The sequence below is a fragment of the Rhinolophus sinicus genome, linkage group LG13 (genome assembly GCF_036562045.2).
Source record: "Rhinolophus sinicus isolate RSC01 linkage group LG13, ASM3656204v1, whole genome shotgun sequence".
NCBI lineage: Eukaryota > Metazoa > Chordata > Mammalia > Chiroptera > Rhinolophidae > Rhinolophus > Rhinolophus sinicus.
The window spans coordinates 26,486,842-26,503,969 of NC_133762.1; the positions used below are offsets into that span (position 1 = coordinate 26,486,842).

General features: G+C 43.4%; 1 protein-coding gene across 1 annotated transcript in view; it reads right to left on the reverse strand.

Annotated features, from left to right (window-relative positions):
* Positions 1–17,128, reverse strand: part of ARFGEF2 (ARF guanine nucleotide exchange factor 2) — a 79,417-nt gene that overhangs the window by 47,891 nt on the left and 14,398 nt on the right. The window contains exons 3-8 of the mRNA XM_019756154.2: positions 16,488–16,611; positions 8,786–8,932; positions 7,696–7,875; positions 7,107–7,341; positions 2,886–2,954; positions 1,039–1,190 (exon numbers count right to left, since the gene is read on the reverse strand). Coding sequence (XP_019611713.1) covers positions 1,039–1,190; positions 2,886–2,954; positions 7,107–7,341; positions 7,696–7,875; positions 8,786–8,932; positions 16,488–16,611 — 907 coding nt within the window. The remainder of the gene's footprint in view (positions 1–1,038; positions 1,191–2,885; positions 2,955–7,106; positions 7,342–7,695; positions 7,876–8,785; positions 8,933–16,487; positions 16,612–17,128) is intronic.

Sequence of the window (17,128 nt, forward strand, 5' to 3'; positions counted from 1 at the left end):
CCCTGAGAGCTCCCTCACCCCTTCTGTCACGTGAGCACACAGTGAAAAGACGTCTGTCTCCGAACCAGGAAGCTGACCCTCACCAGAAACCAAACTGTTGGTGCCTTGATGTTGGACTTCCAGCCTCCAGAAGTGTAATAAATGTCTGTTGTTTATAAGCCCCCCAGTCTATGGGATTCTGTTACAGCAGGCTGAGCGCATGAAGACAGGGGCAAAAATTGGTCCTTGGGGCGGGGGGGGCAGGGAGTGCGAAAAAAATCTTATTCCTTTCATGTATAAAACACAAATGCACATGCAGTATATAAACAGACATCTAGTTTATCAGTAGCTTTAAAATTTCACAAAGGGTGGGTGGTGATTAGGAAAATGAAATATCTAAAAAGGCTCCTTGAAGGGGGGATAATGAAAAAGGTTGAGAAACACTGGTGAAAAGGTACAGAGTTCAAGTGGGTTGTGAATGTTGTGTTACTTCCTCTTTTGAATGTTTATATATGTAATATGTTCAAGAGAACAAGAAAGCTATTTACAAAAAATACCTATGGGCCTGAAAAAAATGTTCACAACATATATTAAGCTTAAAAAGCAGGTTTACAAAACAGCATGTACATTATGTTATTCTATTTAAGTGGGAAAAACATATGTGAGGGGGAGAAAGGCTTAAAAGGATATAAATAAAATGTTAACAAGGGTTGTCTCTGGGTTATGGGATTATGGATGACTTTCATTCCCCTGTTTTTTCCTTCTCTGTATTTTCTAGGTTTTCTATCATGAATGTATATTATTTTGAGAGAGAAGAAAAATGGGCAGGAAATGTTAAGTTTTAAAAATCTTCATAAACAGGGTTTAATAACAATGCTATGGACGACTGACATCAGCATGTTCCAAGCACGGAACCTACTATCAGCCTAGGACTGTGTGACTAACAGCTGAACAGGCTTGCTGGTTTTCAGGTGCTTCTTCTGATAGAGAGTAAATGTGCATCTTCTAAACACAGGTAACAAATCGAAAGGAGTCTGTATAAAAGGATGATGGACATACCAGATTATCCGCGGATGACAAGGACTGCCTGTCGTCTGCTATCCCATTGGTCTGTGAGTTTTCATCAACTGCTGGCGAAACAACACGTCCCTGGCACTCCAGCTCGCCCAGAACCCTCTCGGGTTCTGTCAGACCATGCTTTTGTGCCGCTTCTTTAAACACAAGTGCAAAAAGCATTCCCAGATTAGTGCTTATACTGAAAGGCAGACTGACACCAGGAAGAAGTTACTCACCTAACCCTCCAGGTACTTTTTCCCCTTTCCCCGCACCGCTACCCCGTGACTGACATAATACTGGAAAAGGCTTGGCCAAAGTGGTGCTTAGGCTTTCCAGGTGTCTGTTAGCCCTGGCCCCACTGCCGGGGAGGCTTGGCTCACACTGCAGGCCCTGTCAATGGTGCCTCCAGAATTGTGCAATACAGCAGCCCTGCCCACCCCATCCCCTTCTGAAAAAGACAGAAGCAGCCAAACATGAAAAGTACAGTTGCTGGTTTTTTTAAATTTTATTATTTATTTAAGGGCTATTAACATAGGGGTTAGAGAAAAAGAGCCACATAAATGACAGGGTGTGACAGTTGTTACAGAAAACCTCAGTCACAGAAAAAAAAGCAAATGTAGACCTGAGCTTCCTGGCAGCCATGTGAAAAATGGAAAGACAAAGAATTAAATGGATTTCATCATGTAATGACAGACAGCACATCTGATCACTAGCAGAAGAGCTGAACTCTGAGGTATTTGCCATGTGGATCTTTACATGTATAAGGGACACCAAACAACTTTATAAGCACAATCTTCAATAATGGTTTTACAAAGCATGTATTCATTTGACAAATATTTATCAAGGGCCTGTTATATGCCAAACTCTGTGACAGGGGCTGGGAGATACAGCAGTGAACAACACAGACAAATGTACATTATGTGAGGACTTCCTGTATTGGTCTCAGAAAAAAAATCTAAGGGTAGGAAATAAAATTATTCTATTTTAAAGACATTTCTAAAAGGAGTTAAATAAATAATGAAATCTGTGTATATAGCTTGGTGGTACCCTAAGTTAACAAAAGTATAGGGCTTAAAGCAGTGGTCCAATTTCTTTGACCATGACCTTCAGTAAGACATACATTTTTAAAATCATGTGTACATGTAACTGAAATGCATGTTTCATGAAACAATGCTTAATTAACATCACTTTATGCAATGCATTCAGCTTGTATTCTACTTCCGTTTCATTCTCTTTCATTTAAAAAACGCTGATTGCAATCCACTAAATTATTGATTTCTCAACCCGTTAATGGTTCACTGGCACTGGAACTGAGTGTTCAATGTGTAGCCAGTGACCTACAGCCATTGAGATTCTGGGCATAAACAGAGAAAAAACCACCCAGTAGTTATTCTGCGCTATACAAGTCTAATTCCACCGAAACCACACTATGAAACTGAGGGAAGTATGAATGAAATCTAACAAAATGAACTAGCTTCCCAGTGCATCTGATACCTGCTGACACAGGGATTCTCCCCGCACCACGTCAATGACTAGCCATGAAAACTCGGCCGCAGTGGATACCGCCTCGGGGCTCACAGCCCACTCCTGGAAAAACCTGGATCTACACGAAGTGTCTCCATGTGGAGCACCCATCCCTAACACCGCCAGACTGTGCTGCTTGAACCCAACCTGAATGAGAATAAAATCAATCACAACACACAAGTAATTTTTGAATTACGTGTGAAAGATGAGCAGACACGGTCAGACTCAGTTTCCATGGGGGTGGGGCGCCCTGCCGCTAAAACATCTGGCTGAGGACTTTTTTGGAGGAATGGGGTAGAAGGAAAGGCTGGCTTCTTAGTTCTTACCTTTAACGACGGATGTGACCACATCTTCTAAGATCTCCTTCACCACCTCCTGGGCTCCATCGTCCGTTCCTACACACACATCCAAATACACAAACACAAACACATACATGTGGGTATTTCCGGGGGAAAAACAGAAGAAGTAGGAGGAGATTTCATCAATGTTCTCTAGACTCGTGTTTCAGAAGGCAAAGGGTGCAAATAAGTGATCCCAAAGCCAAATCTGATTGTGCCAACAGAAGACACGTCCCATGAAATCTGGAAACTCCCAGGCAGCATCTGCTATGATTTCAAGTTTCCTTTTGTGGAACACTAAACCCTGACTTACACACTCTTCCTTTCTAAGTCACAGTCGCTCCAAGTCCCAGGGCCCTCCCGACCCACCCCAAGTTGGAGGCAGGAAATGAATTTTATCTAGCTACAGTTCTTGGCAGAACCAAAGATGGAGGCTTCTCTTGTGTCTTCACCTTGGGGACCACTGAGCCTTGGTAAGTGACTGCCTTCTGCTGACTCACTTTCCCCACACTGTAAACCCAAAACTTAGCATGAGACTTCTAACGCGACAGTTGAGGACTTACACTTTAAATGGAATTACTCCGTAAAATGTTAACTGTTTACGTGGAAGAGGTTCGGCACTATTTGGTTTCATAGAACACTAGTTCTGTGAGAACTCATAACCAGCCATTGACTAGACTTTTAGAAGGAAACATGAGTGATTTATGAAAACATCATCACATTGACCAAAAAGGCCATCATGTTAAATAAACAAAACCAAACTAACCCTTTCAATTCTTCCTTAATGAGGATTTTCAATCAAGCCACTATTTTTATGAGTTCTGTGCTTGGTCCACAAGCTCCTGGAGGTCAGCACAAAGTATTGTCATTTCCATTGAGCACTCAACCCACCACTGCTATTTATTTATTTAGCACGGAAAACAGGCTCGCGTGATCCCACTGCACTGTTCCCGCCATCTTCACATTAGATCCATCAGAAATATATGCTATTTTTCTTTAACTCATTTTTTAAGGTCAAACTTAGTAGAAAGATAGTAACAGCAAACCCTTATGTAGCTCTAAGTGCCAGACATTGCTCTCATTTAATTCTCACAAACCTGTATGACAGGTACTGGTTGTAGTCTCATTTTACAGATGAGAAAACTGAGACCCAGAGAGGTTAAATGCCACAGAGCTCCTAAGTCGTGGACTCATGATCTGAACCTAGGCTGTCTGATCAGAACATCCATAACGGCTGTGGGATGAGAAATGCTCTCTACTTTATAGTACATAAGAGTTGGGTTATTTTTCCCTTAAAGAATGAGATGCGAGAAAGTGAACTAAGAAATCCATAAATACACAGGCAATTGTGTACCTGCAAGAGCTATATATTAGCTATATAAATGTGAAAATGCTAATGTCTAATGTTGGGAGTTAAAAAGTCAGAATCTTACAAATGAACTTAAAAAGAAAATGAGAAGTGATTACTAATACATACAGGGTTTCTTTTGGGTGTGATGAAAATGCTCAAAAATTAATTGTGGTGATGGTTGCACAATTCTTGTAAACACATAAAAAAGAACTGAATTGTAACATTTTAAGTACAATTTCTGGTAGATGAACTGTATCTCAATTAAGTTGTTTTTTTAAAAACCTGACAAGAAGAGCTGGGCAGCCAGGAGTGGTGTGAATGGACAAATGGGGTGAGGCTCCCTGGGGAAAGGGTGGGAGCTGTGCCCAAAAAGTCACACACGCAAGCACGCCTTAGGCTCAAAAAGCTCATCTTGCGGGTTTACGAAGAGCCACATGATCCACTTCTTGGACAGGCTGACAAATTGACTTTTGTTTATCGACGTGGCATGAAAAACTGCGAAGGTGAAGGAGAAGCGCAGGGTTGTTGGTGAACTGTCTCCATCTACATGGGGAGGCAAATGGTCCCAGGAAGGCCGTGGGGAGGAGTCCCGGTTTGTTAAAACAGGAAAATGTATGTGGAGTGCCCAGTGAGCACGGCGCCTGACTGGCTGATTGGGGAGCTCTGCGATGGTGATTATTACGGGACGGAAAGGTAGGAGAGCTGGACGTGTCGTCTCTATCGCAGAGGCGCTAGAGCCCAGCCTGGGGCACTGTCTCCAGCATCTGCCTCTCAGGCTGCCCGTCCTCCTTGGCTTCCAAGGCTTCTCACCCCGTCTTCTGAAGGAGTCGTTCTTTCTTTAGAGCCACATCTTGAGAAATGAAAGCCATTTGCTCTTTTTAAGGGTGACGGCACACCTCCATTCTGACCTGCTATTTGCAGGTTTGTCATGAGTCTCACAGGCAATCTGGGTCTCCCGTTGTTGGGAGAAACCTCACGGGGTACACCAAGTACAGGCAACAAAACCCACAGCAACATTCTAACTGCAAATCATTCTTTCTTTGTTAGAGTGGAATTTTAAGTTACCATGTGTCTGCAAAACTATACTCTAGAAATCAAGTCCCACCCCTCCAATTTATTAAAAAAGTGTATTTACTGAGTGTGTGCCATGTGTGTTGGGCACCATTCCAGGTACTGGAAATACAGTGGTGAACAGGGTGGCGTGGGTCTCAGGCCGGGAACAAGTAAACACTACCTCAGTAATTTCAGGCAGTGGTAAGTGCTTGAAGAAAAGAGGATGATGGGACAGAAGGGATGAGAAGCTTCAGAGAGGGTGATCTGTTTGAACTGAGAGACCTGAAGATAAAGATGGGGCAGGGAAGGGACAGGAGGTACAAAGGTACCAAGAGCAAGCATGGGACTTTCAAGACCCAGAAACACCACTTGTGTATTGCGTAGCAAACAAGGGGGAAAGAGGTGTAAAAAGGGGGCAGAGAGGTGGGCAGGGGCCAGCTCACACAGGGCCCTGGAAGCCATGGGGGCGGGGCTGGCATAGATTTCACTCTGAATGTAATAGGATGGGAAACTACCACAGGGGTTTAAGTAGGGGAGGGTGGTGATCTAATTCATCCTTTTAAGAGATCACGTTGGCTGCCCTGTAGAAAATGGGCTGTAGTGGAAGCACTTTAATGAAGCTCAAGAGACTTGCTTTTATATCTGCACAGCTATACTTACTACAGTGTGCTTAAATATTAATATTTATTGACTGACCACAGCCTGATAAGGATTACCGTAAAAACCTCGTTCTTGTCCTGAGAGTTAAGAAGGCAAAGAGGACGACAGACACAGAGGGTGGGCGAGGAGTGAGCCCCTTCCCTAAGACACAGGACAGCAGGACTGGGTAGCCGGCAACTGGGCTTACCCAGAGACACAGCCATTCTTAGTGGCAACTTTCTCTTCTGTCCTTCCCTGAGTGAACTGACACAGTACAACATTCCAGCAACAATACCTGGTCTGTTCCTACAAGGCCAAATCAGAGGAACAAAAGCTGCCTCAAATCCATGCATTCCAGTATGGAACATGCTACCAATGGAAATGATTACCAATAATGTGACAGAAGACACGAGATCAATTATAAGGACAGGTCAGGTAGTTCATGCCAAACCACCAGCTGGAGTGGAGAATTATTTGACAGAAGCACTTGGGAAGGTACATTGCTGAAAAAAATACAAATTTGGGATCTGGTTCATACAAATTACCTACGGAGAGATGCAAACATTCAGAATAATCTTTATGACAACCCAATCCAAAATTTCATTTACTTTAAGACTATAGTCAGGTCTTATATCCCTTTCATTGAAAAAAGCAAACAAAAACAAGTAATGTTCTTGGTCATAGAACGAGAAAACAAAGCGGTCAGACTATATATGTCCATCTATGTATCCACTTTCTCGCTCCTTGTCGCTCAGGGGGCAAGGCATGGAGATCCTCGTATACATGACAGATGAGGTCCTGGTCGCCCTCTGGGAGGATAAGACAAACACTGAATGACTAACCACCCAAACCACGAACTACAGGGAGACAAGTGCTCCAAACTGAACCCACTGCACTGAAGCTGATGTCAAGAGGCAGCAGCCAGGCACATGCCCCTCCTTGGGGAAAACCCCACAGCCGGCAGTGGGCCTCAGACGTCCTGCCGAGCGGTTATGTGCCGTAAGAGAAAAGCAAAGCGAAAGTCAAGGGGAAGAACCAGAGTCAGATGAGCTGCAGTCAGACGTTCCCTGCAGATGTTGCCCGATTCCTTCACTGTCCCTCAGACACAGATTCCCTCTCACAGCTGGAAAGGGACGGCACAGGGGTATGTGTGTGGGGGGGCATACCTGATAGCGAAGAGCCTCTTTCTCGAGGTACATCTCCGTTCTCTGAGCTTACTTTTCCAGAACCACACCTGGCATGTTCACCGTTGGTTAAATCTGTCTTTTCAGGAGTTGTTGGTTTGCTGTGTGCCTGGTTCTGCTTCAGGCGATTGAACTTTGGGGACCCTGCTGCAGCTTGGATCACAGGGGACTGGGGTTTCGACAGGACTGGTTTTTCCAATTCTCTGGCCTCCTGTAACTAGCAGGCAACAAAAAAAGGGATTCAATCTAAATGGTTCCAGAATTTTGATAAGAAATAGAAAATATGCCAGCCTGTTGCTCAAAAAAATTTCCAAACACAAGGATAAAATTTGAAACAGGAAATGAATTCCTTTGACAAACTCAAGGCAAATTCTGAATGCAAATTTCAAAACCCATGCTAGATTCTCTCTGCTTTTTAAAAGCAAGAACAAAAACCAGAGTGTAGAGAATTCAGAGGTATAAACTTTACAAGAAGGTATAAACTTCAAAATGCTAGTGAATCTTCGCCAGGCACCGAGGCCACATATGAAACAGTTCACAGTGGGGGGCGGTGTCCTGCCCCCAGACTCACCACTTGGTTCTCCATGCGGGTGAAAATGACGTTCAGCATCTGAGTCAGGGTGGCCTTGGCAGTAGTTTGATTGATGAGATTTTTGCTGGCCAAATAGATATTGTAACATGTCCTAACCGTCTGTAGAATGGTGCCCTCATGAATTTCAATGTGCGGGGACGTCACCGCAGTCAGAAGAGCCTAAAACAAAAACCCGAAACCTTTACCTTCATGAACACCCACCTCCCTCCCGTCCTCCCACAGCCAAACTTTTCTACAGGATGTGACTTTGTTTATGTTTGATTTGGTTTGATAAATTTTAAGGTGGCAGCTCTGGAAACTAAACTGGATTATTAGTATCAAGAGACGATTCACTATCGTTCTGAGTTTAAAAACAAGTATTAAATCCAAAAAATCCCAATTATCTGAAGTAATTATGCTGTGTTGAAGTGGGCTTTCTACCAGCTTACTTTTCAAAAAGCCAAAAATGCAGATACTCCTCTCAGGAGGGAAAATGCTCCAACTTGATCTGATTTATATTAATCACAAAATATACATGTATTGATGGGGGGTCAGTTTCCCCGTTCCCTGGTGGATTTTCATGGGAGCTTTGAGGCTAACAGAGCCGCGTGTCCCTCCTGAAGCTAATACTATACATTCGGGGCTTAAGATGCGGAGTGTGGGCTACACGCATTCTGATCCTGTTCTCCGACAAGCCCCAAGCCAAACCATTCCTGGTAGCAGAAATGAAACAGTGAAATGGAATGGGGGGATAAGAGGACAAGGGCAAATTATCGAGTATCAACAGGAAGGGAATCCAGAATTTCAAGGGGAAAGACCAGAGGACTTCAAGCCGATGTAACTCACAAGCAATTTAAATTGTTATTAGCGGAACTGTTTACTCTGAAAACACACCTGGTTCCACTCTTCTTGTCTTGGTCCACGCTAATAAATTCTGACACTTTACAAAAGATCTAAGCGATGCTTACATTTTTCTGTTCCAGCTCAGCATCACCTGAGACAACTAACACATGGTAAATCAGAAATCCAAATTCCCAGAGGGGACCAGTTTCTAATTTAAAATCCAGACCAGGCAAACAAACAGAAATACCTTAATTATTTGTAACTGAACTCCTTCATCGGTCTGAGGGCCCTGAAAACAATTGCAAATGGTTTCAACGATCCTGTCAATCAGCCGCTTCCCAGGAGCTCCACTGTCGGGGGCGTTGCCGGTGATGTGCCCATATGCGATGAGTTTCTAAACAGAGAGGAGAAGATGAGAACTTTCTGCTTGGCATGGACCGAGGCTGCCCAGTGCAGCAAACGACAAGCATGGCCTTTCACTTCCAGTTCCCACAGACCCCCCTCCTCCCTAGGGGCATGATGGGCACAGCCACCCTGGGACTGCAGCACTGGTTCTGTCCCGATGGCAGAAGAGCCCCATGATGGTGAAAGGGTGTCTGATGGAAGGGGCATCGTGTGATCAGTCCCCAGTACATAACCACTTGTGCTAATAATTGAGGGATTGAAAACGATGTGTAATAGAGCTGGAATGTAGTCCGTGGTTGCCTAGAGCTGGGGGCATTAGAGAGAATTAAGGAGTGACTGCTGATGAGCACGGGGTTACTTCTGAGGTGATTAAGATGGTCTGATATTAGACTGTGGTGATGGTTGCACAACTCTGCTAATATATGAAAATCACTGAATTGTACACTTTAAATGGGTGAATCAAATACATGTGAATTATGTCTCAAGCTGTCAAAAACCATATATATACTTTTTCTTTAAATGGAAATATACATAAGAAACTAATTATAACATGTTTTGCTGGAGAAGGAACTAAGCAGCTGTGGGCAGGGGTGGGACCAAGACACTTCAGAGTATATACACTCTTTCATTCTCTCTGAATGTTGAATCACATCAGTATATTTTCTATTCCAAAAATTAAAGTCAAAACAGTAACTGAATTCTGCACTTACATTGTCCAACAGGGCATGTCAGCCACGTGGCTGAAGAGACAGAGCCTGCTTGCGCCACGCCCTCCCAATCAGGTGACATCAGTTTGGACAGGGACCACCTTTCAGAGGCAGCCTGCCTGTGCCACCTCACTGATGACCTGGATTTCACCATGGAGAATCAGAGAGCTGGAAGGGAACTCCAAGGTCAGGGGCAGGATGATTTCCAAGCCTGGCTGAGATTCAGAATCACCGGAGGGAACTCATTAAAAATACAGATTCCTGGACCTCAACCCAGACCTACTGAACCAGAACTTCTGGGATGGAGCCCGGGAATCAGTGTTTTTTCCCTCCAAGCTAGGTATCCAGGTTATTTCGATGGTTGACCAGATAAAGGAACCACTCATCTGACACAAGCGCTCTGGGACACAAGGAGGCATCCGCTGCTTCCAGGGACTTAGTAAAGACACTTAAAAATGCTGTTCTGTTTATCTTTTTGGTTTCTGGCTTGCCTCTCCCCGCACAAAGTAACACAAGCTCCAGGGTTATCTACAGTGCTGCCACCGTGCGAGGCCTGACAGTTTCTCAATGGCTTTTTCCTATCATTAGCACTGAAAGCACCGCCATTCAATAAGCAGGAAGAAAAACAGACTAAGAGAGAGTGGCTGAAGGTGGAAATATGATACTGCTGAATCGAGTGATTGAGCAGGAGAGAGGCCTACACACATTCTGCTGATTAAGTCCAACCTCAGAGATCTCCAGACAGGGGAGGGGTAAGGGTAGGGGGTTAAGGAACAAGTCAAGATGGCCTTTACCTCACCCCCTCACTGCTGCATATGCAGACTTCTGAAGAGGGCGGCACAGGCCACCTGGTAATGAGCTCTGGTTTGTGACACTGCTTACTCCTTATTCCTAGAGGACTCACCCTAATGGACTCAAGCACGTTTTGAGCACTGGGTTATGAGTGGGATGGTCTACGAACTCCTAAAATGTGAATGCTGAAAAGCAGGCCCAGCCAGAAAGGGCTCTGGCGTTGAGGAGAATATAACTACCCTGCCTTCCAGTGCTTTGACGAAAGGCGTGGTCTGTGGCCAAGCGCCTGCGATTTCATGTTGTTGGAGCATTCCCCATATCCCTGGGAGTCGCATCTCTCTAAGCTTGCTGTGGCTGAACCAAGAAAGAAGGCATATGCAGATTTCTACAGAAATTATGATTCCATGAAAGATGTGAGAAGACGAGGAAGGCTGGTATCTCCCAGAGCACAGAGTGATTTTGGAATGTAAAGAATGTCTTTGAGTTGAATTCCATGGAAGTTTGTTGCTGACCTGTGTTCCCTCGACTACGAAACATGAACACTTAGGCTAAGGAATAGTTTCTCTTGATAAATAAACAATTAACAAATACTGTGGACAGTAAAAAAAATTTTTTTTTAAATTAAAATGAATAAAATTCGTTCTCATAGAACCCAACACTGATGCTGCAAAGCAAAGATGGAGGTGAATTACTGGATGTTTAATTCAAATACAAAAAAAACCCTGGAAGTATTCTCCCCTCTACAGACTCCTTAAAGGGCGCATTACTCTTCAACTTGAAAAGCGTTTTAAGTATGACTTTACTCCCTTGTCTGTGCAGTGAGACAGGGCCAGAAGAAAGAAGAGTCCTGCGTCCTGTGGGTCTTTCTAGTTCTGCCTTCTCACCCTTCCTTGTCCCAGATGTTCTGGGTACTGGGGGTACAGCAGTGAGTAAGACAGTCCTTTTACTCACAGGGTTTATATTCTCCAAGGGGTGCAGGCAGACTGAAACTAAAAATCCCGACTGGGACCCACAGGGCCCTGTGTAATTTGTAGACATCTTGAACAAAGAAAGTTGCAGCAATAATGCATTAGCATTATCTCATTTTTGAAAAATAAAAATGATGTGTGTGTATGTAAGTATTTTTGTCAATGCATAGAAAAAAGCCTAGAGACATATCTAGTGGCATGAGCGTGCTTGGCAAGCTCCCTTGGGGAAAGTTCTTTGCACAGTGAGTGAGGTGGGAAGCTACTGGAAGGTTTAAGCAAAGGATTAATATGATGTGATATTAATACATTTGCACCAACCTAATACATTTCCAAAGGCTTCTGTTGGTTCCCGTGTAGAGAATAGGTTGGAGGGCAACAGGAGTGGAAGCTGGGGACCAGTAAGGCTACCTCAGCTGTCCAGCAGGGAGATACAGGAGGCTTGGACTTGGGTGGTAGGGGTGGGAATGACAGAGGTGGAGAGTAGAAGTTCCACCTTATTCCTTGTTAACAGAGTGAGGCGATGGGAAAAGGGACAGAGGAGGGAGGCCTTTGGGCAGCTGGCTCCCTGATACTTGCGTCCATGAGGCTGCATGCACAGGGACGTTCACTGTAACCCTATTTGTTAATGCCCTTCTAAAGGGGCAGGGGTAAATAAAATAGCAGCATTAATAGATGGACATGCAAAAGCAATATCCTGTATCTGCCTGTAGCAATACAGCAAGATCTTAAAAAGACACTGCTGAATATAAAAAGCTGCAGAAAAATTTGTACAAGTGATACTATTTATGTAAAAAAAAATTAAAAAGAAAGAAAATTAATTATACACCTAAAGAGGCAACTAGGTTTGGGGCTGGTGGTCCAAGGGACTTCAGCCTTATCTTTAAAGTTCTAAAAATTTTTCAACAAAGAATGTATGAGGCATGATCAAAAAATACGGTGAATGTTTAAATAAAAAAAAATTATTACAGTAAAAGGCACATTGCCATTATTCCCCTTAAAACACTGCTTCTTGCTTTGAACACACTTATCCCATCGTTCTTGCCCCTTTCTGAAGCAGTTCTGGAAGTCCTCTTTCGTGTCTTTAGTTGCATTATGATGGCTGCCTCGATGTCCTAAAACGATTCAAAACGTTTACCTTTCAAAGTCATTTTGACATTGGGGAAGAGCCAGAAGTCGCATGGTGCCAGATCCGGTGAATAAGGTGGATGAGGACACACCGTAATGTTTTTATTTGGCGGAAATTGCTGTACCAGAAGCGATGTGGGACACGGAGGACCGTTGTCATGATGATGATTGACGGCACAGTTTAAAACACACCTCTCAACTGTAGCTCACACTGGACTGACTGCACCAAACAAGTTGAAACTTGTCACACACTTGTTACTAAGGTTCACCGTACTGTTTGATCATACCTCGTAGTCATGTACAACTTATATAATTACAAATGGATTTTTAAATATGCATGAACAAATCCAAAGTTTTCTAGAAGTAAGAATTAAAAGACAAGGCTTGTGGTATGAACAGGACAGTGGTTTCCTACTGCCTTTCCTGGGTGTAAGAAGAAAATATTAGAACTCAATTTCTATCTATTTTTCTATTTTACCCTTTTAAAAGTTCTATTTTTGTATGTTTTATAGTATATGTAATTTAATAACATTAGCACATACATATAATCTAACAATTGAAGAAATATGAATATATTGGGAAGGTATTCTTAGAAACATTTTGTTATTGCCCGGAGAAACTTGGAGATCACTCACTAGCTTAGACAAGACTGAACCCTAATGCTCCTTCCCCCAGTCCTGGACCTGTGACAGACCAGGTGCTGAAGGAAAGGAACACAGAGGATCTTTGTCATTTGGTAGAAGTGAGCAGAAAGGAAGACTTTAGGTTCCTCCCAGCGGGGAGAGGGCTCTGAGCTACACGTGCTCACGCAAACCCAGAAGCCCCTTTCACCTCCTATCACCTCTCCACGCTCAAAGAAGACACCTTTAGCCGCCCAGGGCAGAATGTGGATGTCTCTGCACCTGGCTCCAATCCTGCCAAACCAACCTTTACCCCTAGATGCTGGCCTTCCACGCCAAGACAGAAGTTACCTCGCCCACACTGGGAAGAAAAGCCAGTCAAACAGGCTTTGCAAGGACAACCACCAAGAGGAAATGAAATTTTCATTCAGTATTCCAGGGAGTACCCAGCCACTTTCTATGTCATAAAAAAGATGACACACTTTACATTTTCAATACTAACCCAAGAAATCCTAGTGTACCCATTGAATTGCAGAGAACTTTCATTCTTAAAATAAGAACTAACCCTATGTCATAAACCTCAAGACAGGTACTACACTCTTAGATTTTCAACTCAAGTCAAAGCAGGACATCAATGTTTTCATTAGAAATCATACACTTTGACACAGAGTTCTGGAAATGGACTATTTCTAGGAAAACAGAGCATATTTTTAATTAAAGAGGCCAGATCTACAGGGTAATAGCTAAGAGTAGGGTTGGCAACCTTTTTCTGTAAAGGACCACATATTAAATATTTAGGCTTTGCAGGTCCGTTCCACCTATTCAACTCAGCCATAGTAGTGGGAGAGCAGTCAAGAGATGATACATAAATGAATGGGCGTGGCTGGCTGTTGCTATGGACTGAACGTTTGCGCGTTCCCCCAGCCCCCAATTTCTATGTTGAGGCCCTAACGCCAATGTGATGGTATCAGCAGGTTGGGCCTTTGGGAGGTGATTAGGTTTAGATGAGGTCACGAGGGTGGGGTCCTCGGGATGAGATTGAAGAAGAAACACCAGAGAGCTAATGTGTTCTCTCCACCATGCGAAGACACTGAGAATTCGGCCATCTATAAACCAGGAAGAGGGCTCTCACTAAGAACTGAATTAGCTGGTACCTTGATCTTGGGACTCCTCAGCTTCCACAACTGGGAGAGAATACATGTCTCTTGTTTAAGTCACCAGTCTGTGCTATCTGTAATATCAGCCCAAGCAGACTAAGACAGATGTGTTCCAATAAAACTTTATTTACAAAAGCTGGTGGCCAACCAGATTTGGCTCATGGCTACAGTTTAAGGACCCCTGGTTAAGAACACAGACATGGGGTAAGGAAGACTTAGATATCCACTCAATTCCATCACTTCCTGGACCAGGGGAACTTGGCGGGGCTGGTCACTTTATTCTCTAAGCCTCAGTTTCCTCGACTCTGAAATGGGGATGATTAAACTCAATGATGTGGATAAAGCAAGTAGCACAGGCCGAGTGCTCCATACCTGCTAACCATTGTTCTTAGTGCATCAACAATGTCAACTATCAGCACCAGCTTCAAAACTAAACCTGACCATGAGGAGAAAACAACTCAAATTACACGTTTGCCAAATTTTCTCAGAAAATGTTCCACAGCGGCAAATATTTTAAGATAGAAGAAGGACTTGAGCCTGCCATTTAAAAATTCTTGGCTCATTATATGTTTCATAGGACAAGCTGTGCACAATTATACTGAATGAAAAAATGACTTTTCATTTGGAAGAGTTGCTTCTCTGAAAAAACGGTCATCAATTTTCAAGTATAGATATAGCAAAGAAGAGAGATTATTAGACTAAATATTAGACTAGAGATGCCAAAACTGTGGCATGCCCACCGCCACTTGGCAGGCCTGTGCCTCAGCAGACATAACCAATCAATCACAGCACTTTCTCAAGAAACTCAGATGAGGCTTCATCTATCTTTTCAACATAGCTTCTAAGCAATCATAATATAGAACCTAGTTACTATTCCTGTTCTAGAAAGTACTGGTAAATTGTGGACCTCTTCAATTTTTAAAAATGTATCATTGATGTCGTCTGCTCACTGGGGTTCTTTGAGGTAACCATAAACCTCAGGAGTACATCTTAAGAAAAAATACAGGAATGCTGGGGCAGGAATTAAGAAATCCAAGTTGTGGTCCTGTTTCTGTCTCTTATTATCTGTGTGTCCTTGAACAAGTCATCCTAATTTCCCTACTCCTGCTTCATCAGTAAAAGGTATTTATAACAAGGTTACTGGTGGTCTAAATACAGTCACTCTTCATTTTTGCAGATTTTATACTTGCAAATGTGCCCACTCACTAAAATTTATTTGTAAGCCCCAAATCAATACTTGTGGTGGTTTTGTGGTCATCTGCAGACATGTGCAGAGCAGTGAAAAATTTGAATCATCTGACACATAGGTTCTCAGCTGAGGTCTAACAAGGAGACGCTCTGTCCTGGTTTCAGCTCTCATACTGTAAGCAGTGTCTTTTTTGTGGTCTATCTGCTGCTGTGTTTTTTTGCATTTTGGTCCTTTTGGTTGGTGATTTTGCCATTTAAAAATGCCCCCCCAAGCATAGTGCTGACGTGCTGTCTAGTGTCCCTAAGAACAAGAAGGCAGTGATGTGCTTTACAGAGAAACTGCGTGTGTGTTACATAAGTTTTGTTCAGGCATGTATTATGGTGCTGTTGACTGGGAGCTCAATGGTAATGAATCAATAAAATATAATAAATAAGGTGTCTTTAACAGAAACACACAAAGAATGATTACATATTGATCAGCTGACTAACATGTTGAGATCAGAAGCTCAAGGGAACCTAACCCTGTATTTCCTTTAGGAACAATGGTTCAGAATTCGCAAAATCAGTGTTCACAATAGCCTTATAGAACATTACTATAAATAATGAGATTTGATTATATTCATTTTTTTGACTTGATTTCATGAGTTTTAATGCCATCAAGAAAGAGGCTGAACAAAAATACCTTATTGCCCATGTGTAGGAAACATTCCAATTAATGCTAAAGGTTTCATTTAGAAAAACATACATAAGAGATAGCGACAAAATATTTCCAGGGAAATCAACTCTCTCCTTTAGTACGGAAGTCTGGCCCCTCTTCTCTTCCCACCCTCATGAGACCTCTGTAAAGAAGAAGTTGGAATGCTCCTTTTTCTGTCACCTCACACAACGTTCTGAGGAGCAGGGGGGTTCACCAGCATAGCTCCTGTGTAAAGACCACCCACGGCCTGCAAAGACCCCCCTTTACAGCATTAAGTTTGAACATGGTACCTGCAAGCAGTCGAGGGACGTGCTGACCACCCGTGGGGATTTGGACTGGCAAGCTAGCTCGAATGGAAGGAAATACTTGTCAGCTTCGATGAAGTTTGCCTTTGGTGGTGCAGCAGCACCAAGCCTGGGAAAAAAGCAAGAGAGGGCCGGAGAGAGGAAATGAAACAACAAAAAGCTGGCTTTTCCTACACCTCACTCTAGCATCCCATCCCACTTGCAAGTGTTTAATTAAAAGTGTCCACAAACTGTATCTGTGGGGATAAACAATTAGAAGTTACCATGTGCATTAAGACAAAATGCCCGAGTGCCACATGCAGACAAGCAAGGCCTCTGATGAGCGAGTTGGACTGACTGTTGGTATCACGATACTCTTGGTATCAGAGCTCTATTTCTGCAGCGTGACTAACTGGCTTCATTACGAGGAAGACGAGGAGCAGCCCCTTATAGGGCAAGCTGTCCGCCACTTAAGGAAGCATGACACGCGAGGGACAAAGGTTTTGCCTCTTCTGTCAAGAAAAGGTACCACAGCATTCACTTGATCTTCGTTCCCACTCCCTCCAAATACAGTGATTAAGCCAGTAACCTGTTAACCTAGTTGGTTCACACCACACAGAATTCTGAGATGGGCCCAGCACGGGGCT